The following is a 21403-nucleotide window of genomic DNA, read 5'->3' on the forward strand; positions in this document are numbered from 1 at the left end:
TAGTTGGGTGATGGAAGCCTCTAAGGAGAGTAAGCTCTAAAAAAATTATGCATTCTGTGAAAGCAAAAGCCAGGAAATTTAGCTGCTGTTGAAAAGAAATCACAAAGTATATGAATAGCACACAGGCTTACTATCCAAATTCCAACACAAGCAAAAGGTATTCTCTGTGGTGGGAAGGAGAGAGATTAGGAAAAGAAAGAGAGTAAACTGTTTTAATATGGCTCACAATGAGACCACTCTGGCTCTCAGGTGAGCTAAATCAAGTTAACCATTTTATAAGCATAGTCATTAGGAAACCAACAACCTGTTACCCTTTGAAATCTTATATTTGGAGTTCTTCTGAACCACAGAATACAGAAAATAATTTGGGTGACTATTTTCTCAATTCCCCCAATACATAAGAGAGAAAAGTTCATTCATTATATAAATGGATGGCTTAAGGCATTAGAGCTTAATTCTCTTGGAAATGGTTAAGAAAAGATAAAGTTTAGATAAATTTGTAAGTAATTACGGGAAATGAGGGATATTTATGGTATATCATTAACTGCTTAAGATCAACATCTTAGAAAATAACTACTTTGATCTTTCAGACTTCATCGCTTGGTAATGCAGTCAGAGACAAATCATTAGGATGGATGAAGCATCTTTCCCAAGAAGATTCAGTGTCTATTACCAACTCAAAGACACTATCTACATGATTACTTAACAACTAGCTGACTTAATAATAATACCACTTAAGTTATTTAAGCACCTTAAGCTTACAAAAGTACTTTAACATACATTTTCATTCTTAATGATCTTGACAACCTGGTGAAGACATCATGACAAGTTGATTCTGCTCGTTTTACCTGGGATAGGGAAGCAAAAACACCCATCCAAGGATCACAAGAGCCAGGAAATGATGGCCCAGGAACAGAACCTGACTCTTTTAAACTCTAAGATAAGTACTCTTCCCATTCTACCCAGCTGGCTTCCTGAATTTTCATGAGCTGACAAACTCAACTCAATGCTTGAAATCATCCCAATTAGCCGACACTCTAAGTAGTTATCATACTGGTTTTTCATTTTTTAACTGGTTATGGTAATACGTGGCAAAGTCTAAGAGAGGTAATACTGTATTATAAATTGAAATGCGGAGATATAGTTCCCTTCATAAAGAAAATACAGCAAGTTAGATGTAATTAGGATGTTGACAGCTCAGCTTAGTATAAACAAGTAACATGCTTAGCAAGCACAGCAAGCAAAACAATTGCAGATGAACATAAAATAAACCTATAACCTGTGCTGACACATTTGGTCAGGTCAAACACAACCAACTGTGCCAGCCAGGGCAATGAAGTACCTCTAGTTTTCTTGAGGTCCAGGGAAATTTCCTTAATGGTGAATTCAGTGTGAAATGGAGCAATTTGTTCACGAAGAATCAAAAGGTGCTTTATTAAGAAAAGTTGTCCATCGATCTGAGTCTAAATTGTAAGACAGAAAAATTTATCACAGACTAAATAAAAACAGGAGCACATAAAACACATATGTTATTAATCCACATTAATCTACCCAGGTTTATAGCCTTTACCCTAACTTTATGGTACCAATATTCCTTTGTTGTGCAAGGATCCCTACCCATTTAATCCATGTTAGAATTATCTAGAAAAGTCTGCTTCAAACTCTTAGTAATTCTGTCACCTGCTCTACTTAGTAAATCCAAGAAAGTAAATCAGACAAAAGGTTGTAAAGCAACACATTTAGAAAGAACAGTCAGATGCAGGCTAACATCAGCACAGAGCAGAAAGTACAGTTCAAAGTGTGAGCATGATGCTGACCTCTCAGGGCTTTCTAGTTTCTCTTCAATAACATGGCTTTCACTATTTGGTCAAAGTGGTTTCAGTCACCAGAATATCAGAAACACTACTCATATTTATATAGAAGTACAAAAGGAACCTCCAAAGGTAAACGATTTGGCGTTACCACTCTGGATTATCCTGCAGGCAGCAGAGCACTGACCACCCCCACGCCAAGCGAGAGTCGCTGCATTTTCTCTGCGCTCTCAGGACTAATCCACAGGAGTTTTGTAATTCAAGCTTAGCTCTCAAAGCTCTCACCCAACCCCACAATTGTGAATAATCCCAGCTCTCATTTCAGAAGACTCTGTATATTCACAACAGGAAGGCTGTGACTGCTCCTGCTTGCTGCTACTCAAGATAGAATCTTACCGTGAAAATATTTCTAATGAAATTACACTACATTAGGAAAAGAATAAACTTGTCCTTCAGTAAACAATATAAGCTTTCAAGGGCTTATTAAACAAAGTGAGTCCTTTCTGGTCTCTCTCCCCTCCTTCTAAATAAACACATACTCAATATAGAAATATGACTTATTTGACAGACCCTCACTTTGTACTCTGGAACACAGAGCATCACATAAGTAGGAAATGCTATACATTTTGAATATTGCTCTATTTTTAAAAGAACTAACAATTCCAATGGGCAAAAATAATATAATATAGATTTAATTTACTTTACTGAAGCTGATGCGATCCAGCAAATACTATCATGTTAGTTTACCTATAGTCTAGGTGCTCGATTTAAGTAGGTAAGACCAATTTCTTGCCTTAAAGGACTCTCTCAGACTTTAAGCCATTTTCACTGATGACTTTTTAAAAACTTGAAAGCAAAAGTACCCGAACTCAGCCACGAAAATAAATTAGCTAACTGTTATCAAATTGAGGGCTTCCTCATACATACTTATTAAACCCCTTAGTATATGTAGGAAACAGAATTAGATAAAAGAGGATGGCCTTACAGGCAATAAGGGCAAAAGACTGAATAATCAAAAGGCTCTTCACTCCTCCCTTTAAAAAGAGGACAGGGGCTGGCCCAGTGGTGCAGCAGTTAAGTTCACATGCTCCGCTTCAGAGGCCCAGGGTTCGCGGCTTTGGATCCTGGGTGCAGACCCATGCACTGCTTAACAAGCCATGCTGTGGTAGGAGTCCCACATAAAAATAGAGGAAGATGGGCACAGATGTTAGCTCAGGGCCAATCTTCCTCAGCAAAAAGAGGAGGACTGGCATTGGATTAGCTCAGGGCTAATCTTCCTCCAAAAAAAAAAATAGGACAGTGGTTGAGGCCAGCCCCATGGCAAAGTGGTTAAGTCCGGCATACTCTGCTTCCATGGCCTGGGGTTCACGGGTTTGATCCCAGGTGTGGAGCTACACCACTCAAGTCATGTCGTGGCAGCATCCCACATACAAAATAGAAGAAGAGTGGCACAGATGTTAGCTCAGAGCTAATCTTCCTCAAGCAAAAAGAAAAAGATTGGCAATGGATGTTAGCTCAGAACAAAACTTCCTCACCAAAGAAAAGAGGACAGTGGCACAAGAGGATGTAAGCTTATGAACTTTTTTTTAATTAGGTCATTTTTTCCCTCCTGATAATCTAAGAAATACATGTTCACTGTAGAAAATCTGGAAAATAAAAAGTGTAGGGAAAATAAGGAAAAATCATCCATAGTCACCCAAAAGCTTTCACCATTATATTTTTTTAATGTATATATTCATTACATAGTTGAAGTCATAGTGTATGATTTCTATCATGCTTTTTTTGCCTTAACATATTTCAGTTAAATTTTATTTTCATTTTTAAAAACTTAATGGCTAATATTCCACTATATAAAATATGTCATAATTTACTTAACCATTTCCCTAATATTAGACACATTTCCTAATTTTAACTACTATAAAAAATGTGAGAGCTCAGACTTGGAAATACTTTAAAACTTAAATATGCCCATCTGTAACTTAACTTTCCCTCCTCTTCCAGTACCCATACCAAAATTTCATTTTAACTCTTTATTCCATGAATATGAAAATACAGTGGTCACAAAGACAGAACTTTTCTAGCAAGAGGGTCCCAAATTCTTTTCTAAGTTTTTTTTTTTAATTTATCTAAAACCTTTAAGTTTGAAATCAAGTTTTTAAATCTGGAAATCCACAAAGGTTCATGAGGTTTGAACATTCTAAGCAGCAAAGAAATTGTGGCTGGAAACAGCCCCCACAGCTCCCTCCCTGGAGGCAACAGGACTTTCAGTGCAGAGTTAAACAGAGCAACACTTTCGACCACACTGTACTTCCTGAAAAAATATCAGGGGCCATGGGAGAAGCACGTGCCAGCAGCCTCCAGCCCCAGACCCCTTCCTGATTAAAAACTCTAAGTCACAAAGTCAGGGCAACTACTTCTAGTCACAAAACCCACGTGCCACAAGTGCTTGTCTTCCAAATTGACTGCCTGATTTCCTCCACGTGAGGCTATTCACCTATTTAAAACATTATTGTAGGGATGATTATAAATTGCTATGTTTCCTTGAAAAAACTGTTTCGGTATTCCAGGGAAACAGCAGTTCACTACCTCCCCAGTTGCTAAGGCTGTAACAAGAAATCTTTATCCTGCAGAATTTACAACCTAAGTACCATTTTTGGTACTTTAGCAAAGTTGGAAGTCTCCTTTAGTAGTCTCTATTTAGCACTATAATGAAATACTAGCTTCTCTCAAAGGACCTTAAAATTAAACCATATTAAACGAACAAATCCTACCGTCAAAATGGCTTTATATTTCTGCGCCTATAAATAAATGCCATATTCCACAATACTATTATAGGTAATAGATTTCACCTAACACTTCATCAAACCTTGTTTTTGCTGATAGACTCTGATGCTCCAAGTAACGAGTGAATGCAGGCAGACAAGGCTTCCTGTGATAATCCTTGAAACACTGCCCTCTGGTGAAATAAAAGAGAAACATCATCCTTTAGCGTCTCAAAAAACAACAAAAAAAGAAAAACGGTAGGCTGTGAGTGCAGCAAACAATGCTTGCTTGCTTGCTTGCCCTCATCCAACGGATTAGTTTATTACTGGCCATATTCCTCCTGGAGCTTCCTATTCCCATGCAACTTTTCTAGACCAACACATAGTTTCCTAATTTGCATCTCTCCAAACACTCGTGTGACCCTTCAAGAATATTTCCTGAGCGTTTATTTCACGGCAGGCTGTTAGATGCTGAAGTACACTGGTGGGTGCACAGGCAGACGTGGTTCTAATCTCACATAGCGCTCACTCCAGCAAGATCTCATGTTGTAGGCTGTTTTTCTTTTTTTTTTTTTTTTAAAGATTTTATTTTTTTCTGTTTTCTCCCCAAAGCCCCTCAGTACATAGTTGTATATTCTTTTTTTGTTGTAGGTCCTTCTAGTTGTGGCATGTGGGACGCTGCCTCAGCGTGGTTTGATGAGCAGTGCCATGTCCGCGCCCAGGATTCGAACTAACGAAACACTGGGCCGCCTGCAGCGGAGAGCGCGAACTTAACCACTCGGCCCCGGGGCCAGCCCCTGTAGGCTGTTTTTTAAATCTATAAAATCAAATTTAAAACAAATCCTCAGTAAATCCACTTTTAAAAATTGAGCCTAAGTAATTAATCAGTATTGCATTAGAAGATTCACGCACATGGCTCTTCACCACGGTATTATTTAAAACAGCAAAAAACTGGAAATTCTTTAAATGTTCAATGATGAGCAAGGGGGCTGACAAATAAAATACTATTAAATCTAAATTATAGAACACTCTGCATGAAATCCAGGAATGCTGAAGGACGTGGTGAAATTCTTATTAAATATAATTAAGTGAAAACAAAATCAGGTTACAAATAGTGTGTGAAGTATGATTCCTAATTTACTTCTGCCATTTCCATAGCTTACTGGAGGTGTGGCATGTTGGTCTGGGCAGGGACTCCTGGCAGTCCCCTTGCTTCCCTCTCTGCCTTCAATCCACCCAAGATGGAACTGATATAGATGAGTATGAGCAAAATATTTATTATTAGGCCATAGTCCTGGGCCCTGGTTTCATACTTGATGTTATTCTCTTTTTGTACTGCTTTTCTCTCATTTGCTTCCCTTGAGGCTACTACAGTAAGAAGAGATTAGGGCTGCCTCTTGCTAGGTCAGTGACCCTGCCTTAGGAAGACCAGAGATGGGCAGCTTAGACTAAGGCCCTCTCTTTCCCTGCTCAGCCTTAATATGTTTGTCATTGGATTTGTCTTTCCTCACCTTTGATGGGGAAGATCAAGAGGGATAAGATTTGGATATAAGCTGGGTGAAAAAAGAATAGGCAGGCCTAGGGCATAAAATAAAAAGAGAGTGACATCTTAGGCCTACCCACCATTTGGCTAAAACCCCTGTTAAGTACTTTAGAGGCTTCACTAGGGTCTGTGATGACAACGGGTTCTATGTGGAATATGCCCCCTGCATATTTCCCTTGGTATCCTGGCTCCACTCTAGGAAGCTTCTGAATCCCAGCCTAATACCATCATTCAATACACCTACTGGGGAACGTGGGGAAGAAGAGATGCCAGTGTCCAAACCTCCCTCTGGAAGAGATCTCATCAGCTGGGCAAAAAGGCTGAGACATCTAACTCTGTAGATGTGATCTGGCCTCACCCCTCAGAGTCTCAGAACTGGGCAAAAAGCATTTTCCGGATGAATTTCAAAATCTCCAAGTACAAACTCCAGTACCTATGCAGTTTAAAACAGACAGCAAGTAGCGTGCACTCTACTGAACCAATGAAATAACTCTGCGACTTTGTTTAGCCCCTAGGACTCTGAGGTACAAAGCATCTCCATAGTGGGAGAAGATATGCGTACACTCCTTTTGAACTGCTTTTGGCACCTGGACAATTAACTACATGACTGCTGTATATAATCATTTCTCTCTTTATATGCTGTTTATGTTGTAACAAATTAATTTTTAAAAAGTGAATTAAAATGACTGGATTTTATAAACTACTTTGGTTCAGCAGCAAACCACTAACAGCAAATAAATGTAGACAACCTGATCTTTCAAGGATTGATAATCTTATCATTAAACTGAAATGTTTAAAATAACTTTGTTACCTGAAATCAATGCATAGTGTCAGCTGTTGCTTAAAAATAAAGTACTGCTAATTTCAGCAAATAACTAAAATTAGTCCATGGTTAGAAACATATAATATTAATACTACTTGTTAAGAATGTTGATTTAAATTGAGTGCAAAATTAAAGTATTTGCATTTAATGCTAAATCTATATGATGCCAGTGTGACACTAAACAGATTACTTCACCTTTCTGCATGTCTTTTTCTTTATCTATAAATTAAAAAGATTAATCAGTAGTTTTAAACGTATTTGGGGTCATAAACCCCTATGAGAAGCAATGAAAGCTATAGCCCTTTTCTTCAGAAAGACACAAATACAAACATACGTACACAATTTTACACCCAATTTCAAGGTGTTCACAGACTCCCCAAAGTCCATTAGTGGATTCTAAGGGTCAACAGAATTGATCTTAAACTTATCTCTGTATCTAAAAATCATGATCCTAATCTAATATCAAACAAGATACTATATCAAGATCTTAAAATAAAATTAAAATTAAAATTTTCAAGTAAAAGAGCAAGCAATTTACAGAAAAGATACAAAAATTTACACACGTACGTCTATGCATCTATACAATTTGGAGAGACAAACAAGGGTTCTTCGAACTGTAGGATACCACATTCCATGAAGATCAGCTGGAGAAATTGTGGTCTGAGGTCTAGGATTGGGCGAGTCTGGTGAACCTAAAAACCAAATGGAAAAGACTTATTTCACACACATGGAAGTGTGTCTTACTTGCACAGCAACTATAAACTGTTTGTTCTCGTTAGCTATCACTAGCTGGAGGCATCCATTTTTTCTAGCCTCACCTTTAAGGCCATAAGAACCCTAAATCAGTGACGGGTGGGATTTAACACAAGTGAGAATGCACAAGAATACGTACATATAGACACTCCAGCCTCATATATAGGCTCAACCCAAAATGCTTTTCCCAAACTGTGATCAATAATCTTTATGGAATAAATGAACAGTGTACATATGTTACAGAACACCGTGAAGCCATTAAAAAGGAGAAAGATCTATATGTAGTCACATGGAAGCAAGTGGGAGCCAATGGAGGTGGGCGGGGGGACGACAAGAACACAATGCAATGTTAAACAGGAAGATTATCAAAGCTGGTTTGCCTGACAGCCTGCCTTCCACGCTCTGAGCTACATCACTTACAGGCCTACTTAGTATATACTCAATTCCCAAGTGAGCAGAGCTGTACCCTCCTCCCTCCAAGACAGGTCAGAAACTCTAGCAAGTGTGAAGAGCAGCAGGCGGGGAGCCTGGCTGAGCAGAGACACGTTTGTAAGGCAAGCAGAAACACTTCAAGTCAAGGGACCAGAGTTCAAATGAGCCATGAAAGTGGAGCTAGGATAATACTTTGGGACAAGAGGGAATACTGAAATGTGGAATGGGTATTAGAGGACATTATTAAATTTTTTAGTGTGATAATGGTTTATGTTATATAAGAGATGTCCTCCTTTTTTGGACAGATGCTGAAATACTCAAGGGTAAAGTGGCAATGATGTCAATAATTTACCTCAAAATTATTAGCAAAGGAATCTATGTATATATAATGTGGAAAATGTTAAGTCCTGAATCTAGGTGGTGGGTACCAATGTTCGTCGTCCACTATATCATTCTTTCTACTTTTCTGCATATTTGAAATTTTTTCAGTAATAAAAAAATAAAAGTATAGCCAAGCAAAACATAATTCCTTAAAAAGAGCTAGATCTGCACATGCTTAGAAGGAGGCCTGGAGGTTGTGGAGTAGATTTATAGGAAAAAGGAAAGAGGGGAATATTGAGGGCTAGTGCTTTCATTTTCTAGTTCAGTAAGGTTAATTTTTTTTCAAAAGCATGTAATACTTGTATAATTTTTAAAGCTCTTCCATAAGGCCTTACTTTAAAATATCTGCCTACTTTATTGAAGTTTCTTAAAAAGAATAAACTAGACAAATTATAATAAGGAATACTTAGGTTAAGTTATCTATAGTTTTGCTAAGGATTATGGTATTGGCAGGATCCCACCTTCAAAATAAAGAGACAAAAATGTAACCCCAAATAAAAGTTTAGTGAAACAAATTAAGTACTTTAAAGTCAGAAGTCAGCTTCTTTGTTCATTTTTTCACTTTCCTGTGAAAAACAGTTAACAGCGAAAACAGCTGACTGGGGTGAAGTTAACGTACACAACAAGCCAGCAAAAGGCAGGTGCCTCCTGGCTGCCTCTCCTGGCACAGCAAACCCACTACCACGGCTCATCCCTCGGCCTCCTGCGGTCTTCCTCCGCCTCCCTCTGTGAGCCTCACGCTCCCCTGACTGGCTCTACCGGAAAATACACTGTGCTTTTGAAGATACTGATAACGGGCCTCTTCACAGAATGGCACCTCCACCAATCTGCCCTGGCACTTACTTCCACCACACGAACATCGCCCCATTTAAAGCCCTGACCTCTGGAGGCTCCTCATGTTCTCACTTCCGACACACCCTGGAAGCAGGAAAAGTGATCATATTCTTTTTTTGCTTCCCTTGCCACCTGACTCAGAGTCTTGCTTTCCATCCCAAATTCCATCAGCATTCTGAATACCATCAACAACGACATGGATGACCTACATGGTTGTCCCTGACCTTCTCAGCTCCAAACAACTTCACTTTCATCCCTGTACCCCCTACCCCACAGACAGATTTTCTTATGACTTTCTTTCAGAACTACTTTCTTACTACTTTCTACAGACTTTCTTATTACTCCAAACTTTCCACCTCTTAATTATTAAATCTAAGAAGCCCACTCTCTGACCACAATGTCCTCGTGATTTTCCACTTCTCACCTTTTTACTCAAACTACATTGCCAACCCCGTCTCCTCTGGGTTCAATCACCCCATCCCCAAGCTTACTTCTGACCTCTCTGGCGCCTCTTTATCAGTCAGCCCAGAACATTCCCCTAGCTCCATGTGCTCCTAATGCCAGCAGCTGCTAAGGTTCTCTCCTCAGATTCCTGCTCTTATCGCTCTACTCTCTGTCCTGGGGAGATCTTATACTAGCCCAAAGCACCAACTACTCCTCCATCTTTATCTCTAAACCAATCCTCATCTTTATGGCTCTAGAGCAGTGCTGTCCAATAGAAACAATGTGAGCCACAAACGTGACACATTAAAATGCCACATTAAAAAAAGTAAAAAGAAACCAGCGGAATTAATTTTAATATATTTTATTTAACCCAATATATCCAAAATATCATTAGTTTAACATGTAATCAATATAAAAATTACTAATAAGATATTTTCCAATCTTTCTTTCATACTAAGTCTTTGAGATTTGGTGTGCACTTACACACTCACGGCACATTTGGACTAGCCACGTTTCACACACTGAGTGGCTACCACATTGGACAGCATAGCTCCAGACCAACATAATATAGATCCTCTCAGCTATTCCACGTGGACCTTACTCAATCTTCCTTAGCCACTACCTCTAGTGTGTCATCAAATTCTATTGATTCAAACTTCTAACCCTCATTATATACTTCTCTCCATTCCCCCATCAATGCCCTGGTTCAAACCAGCTTTATCTTTAAAATGGAAAAACACAACAACTTCCTAACTAGTTTCTATAGATCTGCCAACAATACCTAATTGTTATGCCAGGCATGGGTTAAAGAATAGGCTTTATTGGGGAAAGGGAAAATGTACAAGGCCAGGGTTGGCAAGAGAGAAATGCACTCTAGTCTCTCTAATAACTCTTGAAGAGGTTAACTAGGACCCAGGTAGATACTAGAAACAAGAGGACATGCGTTCTATTTCAGAGGAGGAAATTTCAAGAACCCCTGTGGGTCTGTCTTGCTACAAAGAAAGCATGATAAAATGGCTTTGTCAGATGGGGAACATCGAGGCTGTTTGGCAGTTTGGATTTTGGGTACCAATTGTTATAGAGTTGACTCAGAATACCCAATGATGCTCTAAACCTGGGGTTTTAGGGGCAGCTAGGGCTCTTTAAAGCCGTGGAGCTGCAGTACCCTCCACTCCCAGTCAGTCTCATGGGGAGCTGAGCTTTAGTGTCACCCTTACAGCTGAGGGGTGAGAAGAGGAGATGGCCTACTTCTCAGTTAGCTTGTTGTCTAGATAACTCATGAGTATCCAGTGTGATTTTTAGACAATGTTACTCCTCGCATAGCATGCACCCTAGTCCAAGCTATCCCATACATTTCTGTCAATATTTTATCCCAGTCCTAGGCACTCAATACACTTACAAAATGCAAATCTGGTGGTACAATTATGCCAATACACTATATTACCTAGAAGTTCAAAGTTCATGAGACTGTCACCTGACACCTATCACAATCTGGCCTGTTTCACTTGCTCCTTCCCTACAAATAACCCACGCCCAAACACACCAAACCACTTGACCTCCCCAAAGCAACCACAGTCTTCCATTCCTGCATGCTTTCCTCCATGCTATTCTATCTTAAACAACCTCACTTTACCTGGTTCTCTCATACTCATCTTTATAACACTACAGCTTTCAGACACCACATCTCTCACTGAGCCTGCCTTCCCGCACTCAAAGCTCATCTCCCTTCATAATTCTGATGCCCTTCTTCCATGGTCCAAAAGTGCCCTGTGCATACCCTTAGCATGTCACCAGTGAACTATATGTGTGGCTTGTCAATCTCCACCCACTCAAGTGTGAGCTCCTCAAAGGCACAAGCTGTTTTTCATGGCTGGGACATGGCAAGTCCTCAATAAAAAAGTTCATTAAATGAATGAAAACAAGTTAGGAGTTAAAATATCATAACATACCAGATTTTGTTAGATTATTAGACTCTGCTTCTTCTAACCGAACATCTGAAAATGCAGCTTCTGAAGGTACCTTCTTCTGTTCATCTTTTAAACTCTGTGCAATTTGCTGTAGAGAAATCAGAAGGAACGTCAAAGTGTGGTTTTCAGCTGTGTTTGGCAATATGAACACATTCTTTCTATAAAGTAAAAAAAAAAACTAATTACTAAATAGATGGACTAATTAAGAGAACTACACCAAAATAACACATGGAAACGAAAAAGTTAAATTTACAGTAGAGTGTCTCTATTCTCAAAAAGACATATACAAGGCTTGTATACAAATATACAAGGCTCACATAAGAAGCTTAATTTTCTTTTTTTTTTTTTAAAGATTTTATTTTTTTTCCTTTTTCTCCCCAAAGCCCCCCGGTACATAGTTGTATGTTCTTCGTTGTGGGTCCTTCTAGTTGTGGCATGTGGGACGCTACCTCAGCATGGCTTGATGAGCAGCGCCATGTCCGCGCCCAGGATTCGAACCAATGAAACACTGGGCCACCTGCAGCGGAGCGCGCAAACTTAACCACTCCGCCACGGGGCCAGCCCCAGAAGCTTAATTTTCAACTTTACGTTTAGAAACAAAGTATTCAAATTTAAGAAGGATACATTCTGAAAGTCAGAAATGCTTTTATCAAATAACTGGCCAATCCAAACAACAGGTTTTCTCTTTACGTGAGAATAGCTGCAGTATGCTATTTTTTAAATAGACTTTTTTAAATTAATTTACAGACTAAGATTATTTAACTCCTCTTCACTGCCGAAAGAACATGTCAAATGGGGGCCAGCCCGGTGGCACCGTGGTTAAATTTGCACATTCCACTTTGGCGGACAGGGGTTCACGGGTTTGGATCCCAGGTGCAGACCTACACACCACTCATCAAGCCATGCTGTGGTGGCATCCCAAATACAAAATAGAAGAAGACTGGCAGAGATATTAGCTCAGGGACAATCTTCCTTGAGTGAAAAGAAGACTGGCAATAAACATTAGCTCAGGGCTAATCTTTCTCACAAAAAAAAAAGAAAAAGAATATCATCAAATATACAAAGGTCACTAACTGCTAAGTTAGTAATGATAATCTCACTAATTTACATTGGTTATAAAGGTGGAAATAGACAGAAAGGAAAGCCTAACAGACACTAACTACTGCCAAAAAGAACAGCCAGAGAACTACTTAGGAGACTCCATACCACCCAGGCCAGTCCTCTCATTCTGTATGTAGAAACAAGAAAGTACAGCTAATCCCAAAATGGCAGAGATGTCACAGCCAGATCACCTTGTACCCCGATTCCTCACCAAAGAAAAACAAAGCAAGTGTATTTACTGGAGTGGTACCATTAAACCTAAAGGTCTACACAAGAAAGCATCCAGGATACTGGCCATGTGATGAGTGAATAAACATACTAAATGTATCACTAAATTACACTGGGGGTGAAGGGGCGTACAGCAAACTTTATCACCTAGCATCCTATCAGAACTATTAAAATGAGCATTCTATTTATAATATACAAACTAATATCCATAAAGAAGTCAAAGAAAGGAGCAGAGAAAGGGGAGAAAGCACAATGCCCTAGACTGGGCTGAGAAACACATCTAGTCTTCATCATATCCATTCTGTGGCCTTCAGAGCCAAGGTAACTTCTGCAAAGTACCCATCTTCTCCCTAGAATTATTAACAATACCCAGACACCGAAAGAATTCCCATTATGAGCCTGCAAAATAATAAAAGCTGGACAATAAACAGCCGCCACACTACATGCCCTACCTACCACATTTCTGATCCCTGCAAGGCTGATTTACATACTATAAAAAAGCACTATACAAGTAACTAAAATAACTATCCAAAGTATAATGAATTTAAACAGCAGTCAGAAGAATAGAGGAAAGTTTAGGAGAACATTCTTAAAACAACAGGTAAGGGCTGGTATATTTCAAGCCTGTTATCTTTAAAACAAACATACCTATTACTACACACTTATCAGTCTAGGCACCGAAGCATGTTAGCTTAAAATGCTGGTGAGGATGTGGAGCAACAGGAATGGGTTAGAATACATACTATGTTTCCGTGCTTTGCCAGCTGAGAGGACTCAGCAGCACCAACACCCCACAGCAATGAGCACATTTAGCACCCAAATCTTGGTTTCTAATACCATTCTCCAATAAAAAGAGCCAAGACTCCTGAAGAAACGGCTGATTCTAGGGCTGAGGAAGGAAATAGACAAAATGAGCCTGGAGCATTTTGCAGTGCCAGAAAATAAGAAAGCGCTCAAAAATAAAACCCCTACATTAAGGTGGTATGTCAAAAGGACACAGGAACCAACTGAAAAAGCTCCCAATGGCCAAATCTGGAATTATTTGAGCAAAAAAATAAAGTAGCAGTGGACCCAAAGTATAAAAACAAATATTCAGGGGCCGCCCTGTGGCTGAGTGGTTAAGTTCACGTGCTCTGCTTCGGCGGCCCAGGGTTTTGCCGGTTCTAATCCTGGGCGTGGACATGGCACTGCTCATCAAGCCACACTGAGGCAGCATCCCACATGCCACAACTAGAGAACCCACAACTAACAATACACAACTATGTACCAGGGGCCTTTGGGAGAAAAAGGAAAAATAACATCTTTAAAAATATATATATATATTCATAAGTCCATACTAATATCAATAAATGATTGAATAAATAAACAAATGGGGGGAAAATAAACAAGTCTCCCTTGCAAAAAAAGTCCAAACAATTTATGTAGATATTTTGCCCTCAAGGAAGTAGCGTAACTCCCCACTCTTTACGTATGGGCTGCACAAAGGACTTCCTTCCAAAGAGGACAGTATGGAAAAGGGGGAAAACAGTAACTACGGTGGAGAAACCTGACACTGTTACCTCAGCTAGGTGATCAAGGTCAATATCAACAGTAATAAGTCATGTTGAGACTATATACCCTTGACATCATGTGTTGAAAATGGTACTTTAACCTATGGTTTTCCTCCCCAAAACCCCTAACACCAGTCTAATGATGAGGAAAACATCAGACAAATTCCAGTAGAGGGGACATCCTACAAAATACTTGACTAGTTCTCCTCAAAAACATTAACATCAGCAAAAACAAGGAAAGTCTGAGAAAATGTCACAGCCAAGAGGAGCCTAAGAAGACACAAAAAATAAATGTAATGTGGTACTGTAAATGGGATCCTGCAACAGAAAAGACATTAGATAAAAACTAAGGATATCTGAATAAACTATAGATTTTAGTTAATACCAATGTACCATTACTGGTTCATTAACTGTGGGAAATGTACCATACAAATATAAGATGTTAATTAACAGGAAACGGGGTGCAGGACACATGGGAACTCTGTACTATCCCCTCAATTTTCCTACAAATCTAAAACTTCTCTAAAAAATAAAATCCATTAAAAAAAAGAAAAGAAAATCAGGATGCATGGTATCCAGGAGAAGCAGTCTAAAGAAAAACAAGATAATACCTGAGCCACATTTGATAACTTAACAACAAGAACCACCACTTGGTGACAAAAGGGATGTTGATGAATATAGGATACATCTATGAAGAAACGGACTTTTCTTCTATGTATTTCTTCTATGTATTTTTTATAGACAAATAGATTTAAGTCTACCAACACTCCTGCTGTAAACTGTTGATAATTAAGCAAGAATAGTTTATAAACCTAGCAAAATTAGATTAAAATGTTAGAAACATGTGATGACTTAGCAAATTATTTCAGGGGACATTTTCAAATTCACTAGCACCAAAATTTCCTTTGGAACTTTTCAAATAAAATAACCAGGTTACAGATAATCTTTACCCTACTACTTTTATAAATGTATTTTTACGGGCCAGCCCTGTGACAGAGTGGTCGGGTTCACATGCTCCACCTCAGCAGCCCTGGGTTCACAGGTTTGACCCCGGGGGTGGACCTGCCCATTGCTCGTCAGGCCATGCTGTGGTGGCGTCCCATGCACGGAGTAGAGGAAGAATGGCACAGATGTTAGTTCAGGGTCAATCTTCCTCAAGGAAAAGGAGGAAGATGGGCAACAGATGTTAACTCAAGGCCAATCTTCCTCACCAAAAAGAAAAGTATTTTTATTTTAAATATTTTTCCAAACAAACTAGATCAAGTAATTTTTTGTTGTTGTTGTTAGGAAGATGGGCCCTGAGCTAACATCTGTTGCCAATATTCCTTTTTGGTTTTTTCTCCCCAAAGCCCCAGTACATAGTTGTATATCCCAGTTACAAGTCATTCTAGTTCTTCTATGTGGGATGCCACCACAGCATGGCCTGAAGAGCAGTGTGTAGGTCCGCACCCAGGATCCAAATAGCAAACCGCAGACCGCCAAAGCAGAGCGCACAAACTTAACCACTCAGCCAGGGGGACAGCCCCTCAAGTAATTTGTTTTAATCAGTTAAGAAAGTCACATTCTTATAGGTAAGGGAATCTAGAAGGACAACCCCTTTCATATTAAATACAGAAAAGGAGAGACATCAAAACTCACCTTTACTAATAAGCCAAATGTCTCATTTTTAAAAAATAATAAATAATTCAGAAACAGAGAACAGATTGCTGGTTGCCAGGGGTGGGAGGTGGGGAATGGGGAGTGGGGAAAACAGGTGAAGGTGGCCAAAGAGTACAAACTTCCAGGTACAAGATAAATAAGTTCTGGGAATCTAATGTACGGTATCACGACTAGTTAACAAAACTGTAATGTATATTTGCAAGTTGCTAAGAGAGTAGATTTTTAAAGTTCTCACCATACACAAAAAAAATTGTAACTATGTGAGGTGATGACGTGTTAACTAACTTTATTGTGATGAACATTTCACAATATGTAAATATATCAAATTATGTTGTACATTTTAAGCTTACACAATGTTATGTCAATTATATCTCAATAAAACTAGCAAAAAATTAAAATTAAAAAAAATTTTAACTGATGAGTTGGATATTTGACTCATTACTTAAATGAATTAATTAAGGACTTTTAAAAACAGTCAAGGGGGGGCAAGCCCAGTGGCACAGCGGTTAAGTCTGCACATTCCGCTTCAGTGGCTCAGGGTTCGCCAGTTCAGATCCTGGGTGCAGACATGGCACTGCCTGGCAAGCCATGCTGTGGCAGGCATTCCATATATAAAAAGTAGAGGAAGATGGGCACTGATGTTAGCTCAGGGCCAGTCTTCCTCAGCAAAAAGCGGAGGATTGGCAGCAGATGTTCGCTCAGGGCTAATCTTCCTCAAAAAAAATAAAATAAATTAAATTAAATAAATATAAAAAATAAAAATAAAAAAAAGACAGTCAAGGGGCCAGCCCTGTGGACGAGTGGTTAGGTTTGCGTGCGCTCCACTTCTGTGGGCCAGGGTTTCGCCGGTGCAGATGCTGGGTGCAGACGTGGCACTGCTCATCAGGCCATGCTGAGGCAGCGTCCCACATAGCACAACTAGAGGCATGCACAATTAAAATATACAACTATGTACTGGGGGACTTTAGGGAGAAGAAGAAGAAAAAAAAGAAGATTGGCAACAGATGTTAGCTCAGGTGTCAATCTTTAAAAAAAAAAGATTTAAAAAAAAACCAGTCAAATGTTGTTTCTAAATATTTCAAGGGTTAAACAATAACAGCCACTGTCCACTATATGACTATTAGGTTAAGTGCTTTCTAGACATTCTCTCCACTCTCACAACAACCCTCCATGGTCAATACTGTTATGCCTATTTTACAAATAATGAAACATGTTCAACAAGCTAAGTAACAGCTACTAATTGACAGAGCTAGGATTTGAACCTCCATCTGACTCTACACTTTCCCCTATGTCATGCAGATGGCAACCTTCCATGGGCAAAATCCCTAGTCTAAAGAGATTAGCTCTCAGTTCAAAATCTTCGTATCTATAGTTAGAATCAAAGGTTTAAGTTTGACAGTAATCTGATTGTATATCTTAGTAGGATATATTCTAAAGACAAAAAGAAGTACAAAAATCTTGAATTTAGTAAGTTTGTTGTCAGTTATGGTGTTAGTGGTATAATTCTAAAACTATTTTTGTGTACGTTATAACTTGAAGCAAATGAGTAAATAAATAATAGGTGTTGGAAGCCAGACTTTCTTGTGTGAGAGAAGGGAGATACCAATAAGGAATGAGGGAAGATGTGGAAGAACCCTACGGAACTAGATTTGAATTGGAGGTTTCAGTATGAACTCATGATATTTAAAAATATATATTTTCTACCTTTGGCCTGTAAAAGGGGGTAGAAGTAAAGGCATCTACGTTAGCAGTGAAAACATCTAACATTCAGATCTTAGTTCATAAATACCACTCTCCTCCCTCTTAAAGGAACCAAAGCTCCTTGGAGAAACAGCTGACTCTAGGTCTAGGGCAAGGAATGTAAAAAGTGAACGCCTGAATAACCTTGTGCAAGAAAGCAAAGAAATCTACATTGACCAAGATAAAAAGAGAGAAGACTCAAATTACTGGAATTAGATATGAAACGGAATATTAATACCAACCTTACAGAAATAAAAAATGTAAATGTAACAACAATGAACAACTGTATGCCAACAAATCAGATAACTCAGATGAAACAGAAAAATTCTTATAAAGACACAAACCACCAAGACTGACTCAAGAAGAAATAGACAATCTGAACAGACCTATAACAAGTGAAAACAGTGAATTAATAATAAAAAAATTCCACCCACAGGGGCTGGCCCCGTGGCCGAGTGGTTAAGTTTGCGCGCTCCGCTGCAGGCGGCCCAGTGTTTCGTTGGTTCGAATCCTGGGCGCGGACATGACACTGCTCATCAAACCACGCTGAGGCGGCGTCCCACATACCACAACTAGAAGGACCCACAACGAAGAATATACAACTATGTACCGGGGGGGCTTTGGGGAGAAAAAGGAAAAAATAAAATCTTTAGGAAAAAAAAAAAAAAATCCACCCACAAAGAAAAGTCTAGGCCGAGACTGCTTCACCACTGAATTCCACCAAACATTTAAAGAATTAATACCAATATTCTTCACAAACTCTTCCAAAAATTAGGAGGGAACACTTCCCAATTCAATTTATGAAGCTAGTATTACCCTGATATCAAAACCAGACAAAGATAGGAAGAGAAAAGAGTACTGACCAGTAGCTCTTATGAATATGGATGCAAAAATCTTCAACAAAATATAGCAAACTGAATCAAGAAACATATGAATAGAATTATATATCACAACAACTGGGATTTATCCTAGGAATGCAAGGTTGGTTTAACTTCCAAAAATTGATTAATCTAATGTATCATATCAATAGAATAAAATCACCAGACCATCCCAATAGATGCAGAAAAAGCATTTGACAAAAACCAACACCCTTTCATGATAAAAACACTCAATAAACTAGTAATAAGGGGGAACTTGCTCAACTGATAAAAGGCATACATGAAAAACCCAAGTTAGTATCATACTTAACAGTGAAAGATTGGATACTTTCCCTGTAAGATCAGGAATAAGACAAGGATGTCTGTTTTCATCACTTCTACTCAATGTTGTACTAGCGGTTCTAGTCTGGGCAATTAGGCAAGAAAAATAAATAAAAGGTATCAAGATTGGAAAGAACGAAGTAAAACCATGTCTATCTGTAGACAACATGATCTTTTATACAGACATACATATATAAATATATACATAAATGCTCCCCAAACTGATCTACAGATGCAATGCGATCCCTAACAAATCCCAGCTGACTTCTTCATAGAAACTGACAAGTGGATTCTAAAACTCATATGGAATTGGAAGGGACCAAGAATAGCCAAAACAATCTTGAAAAAGAAGAACAGAATAGGAGAACTCACTCTTCCCAATTTCAAAATTCATTACAAAACAACAAGAATCAAAGCAACCTGATACTGACACAAAAACAGACATAAAGATCAACAGAATAAAATTCAGAGTCCAGAAATGAATCCATAAATCTATGATCAACTTACTTTCAACAAGGGTGCCAAGACCATTCAATAGAAAAAGAATAGCCTTTTCAACAAATGATGCTGAGACAACTGGACAGAATGCTGGGATAACAAATGATACAAGCACATCATCAACAAATGATGCTAGGACAACATCCAAATCAAAACCACAGTGAGGGGCCAGCCGAACGGCCAAGTGGTTAAGTTCACGTGCTCTGCTTTGGCAGCCTAGGGTTTAGCTGGTTCAGATCCTGGGTGTGGATATGGCACTGCTCATTAAGCCATGCTGAGGCAGTGTCCCACATAGAACAACCAGGAGGACCTACAACTAGAATATAAAACTATGTACTGGGGGGCTTTGGGTCAGAAGAAGGAAAAAAGAAAAAAAGATTGGCCACAGATGTTAGCTCAGGTGCCAATCTTTAAAAAAAAAAGGGGCCAGCCTGGTGGTGCAGGGGCTAAGTTTGCATGTTCTGCTTTGGCGGCCCAGGGTTCACCAGTTTGGATCCTGGGGGCTGACCTACACACCGTTTGTCAAGCCATGCTGTGGCAGGTGTCCCATATATAAACTAGAGGAAGATGGGCACAGATGCTAACTCAGGGCCAGTCTTCCTCAGCAAAAAGAGGATTGGCGGCAGATGTTAGCTCAGGGCTAATCTCCAAAAAAAAAAGAAAAACCCACAATGAGATACCACTTCACACCCACTAGGAGACTAGAATCAAAAAGCCAAGTACTAACAAGGGTTGGCAAGTAAGTGGAGAAATCAGAATCCTCATACACTGCTGGTGGGAAGGTAAAGAGGTACAGTCACTTTAGAAAACATTCTGGCAGTTCCTCAAATGATTAAACACAGAGTTACTATAAGACTCAGAAATTCCACTCCCAGGCATACACACAAGAGAAACGAAAACACATGTCCACACAAAAATGTGCACATAAATGTTTATGGCAGTATTATTTATAACAGCCAACAGGTGAAAGCAATGCAAGCATCCATCAACAGATGAATGGATAAACAAAATGTGATATATCCATATAATGGAATATTATCCAGCCATAAAAAGGAAAGAACTACTAATACATGCTACAACATGGATGAACCATGAAAACATTATGCTAAGTGAAAGATGTCACAAAAGACCACATACTATATGATTCCATTCATATGAAATGTCCAGAAGAGGACAATCTATAGTGATAGCAATTAGTGTTTGCCTTCTGAGATGATAAAAATGGTCTAAAATTGAGTGTGGTGATGGCTGCACATATTTGTGAATATATTAAAAATCACTGAATTACAAACTCTAAATGGGTGAATTGTACGGTTTGTAAACTATATCTCAATAAAGTTAAGAAAAAAGAAGTACTCAAAGATTATGGGGACATGTCAAAAGGACTTTTGTCCTTTAAGCCAACCTAAAGGGACTTCCAATAGTCATATTTGGGACAATTTTGAGCATCAAAAACAATACTGATGGCAATGAATTATAATGACTTTTTAAAAAATCCACTAGTCTACAAGAGAAAGGGGTAGGGGAAAAAGAGGGAGGGAGAAATGGCAACTAATTCTCTACAGCAGAATGCCAACTAATAAATGTAGAAGAAATAGCAGATATGAAAATGACCATTTTGCTATCCTCAACATAATAACTGGTTCAGGCAAGGATTTTTTTTTTTTTTTTTTTTTTT

The 21403-nt window shown here is 38.9% G+C and overlaps 1 protein-coding gene across 1 annotated transcript in view; it reads right to left on the reverse strand.

Moving 5' to 3' along the window:
- Positions 1–21403, reverse strand: part of COG3 (component of oligomeric golgi complex 3) — a 70126-nt gene that overhangs the window by 19742 nt on the left and 28981 nt on the right. Inside the window, exons 14-17 of the mRNA XM_070578284.1 lie at positions 11733–11838; positions 7507–7631; positions 4678–4767; positions 1343–1463 (exon numbers count right to left, since the gene is read on the reverse strand). Of these exons, the coding sequence (XP_070434385.1) occupies positions 1343–1463; positions 4678–4767; positions 7507–7631; positions 11733–11838 (442 nt within the window). The remainder of the gene's footprint in view (positions 1–1342; positions 1464–4677; positions 4768–7506; positions 7632–11732; positions 11839–21403) is intronic.

The sequence above is a fragment of the Equus przewalskii genome, chromosome 16 (assembly GCF_037783145.1).
Source record: "Equus przewalskii isolate Varuska chromosome 16, EquPr2, whole genome shotgun sequence".
Lineage (NCBI taxonomy): Eukaryota > Metazoa > Chordata > Mammalia > Perissodactyla > Equidae > Equus > Equus przewalskii.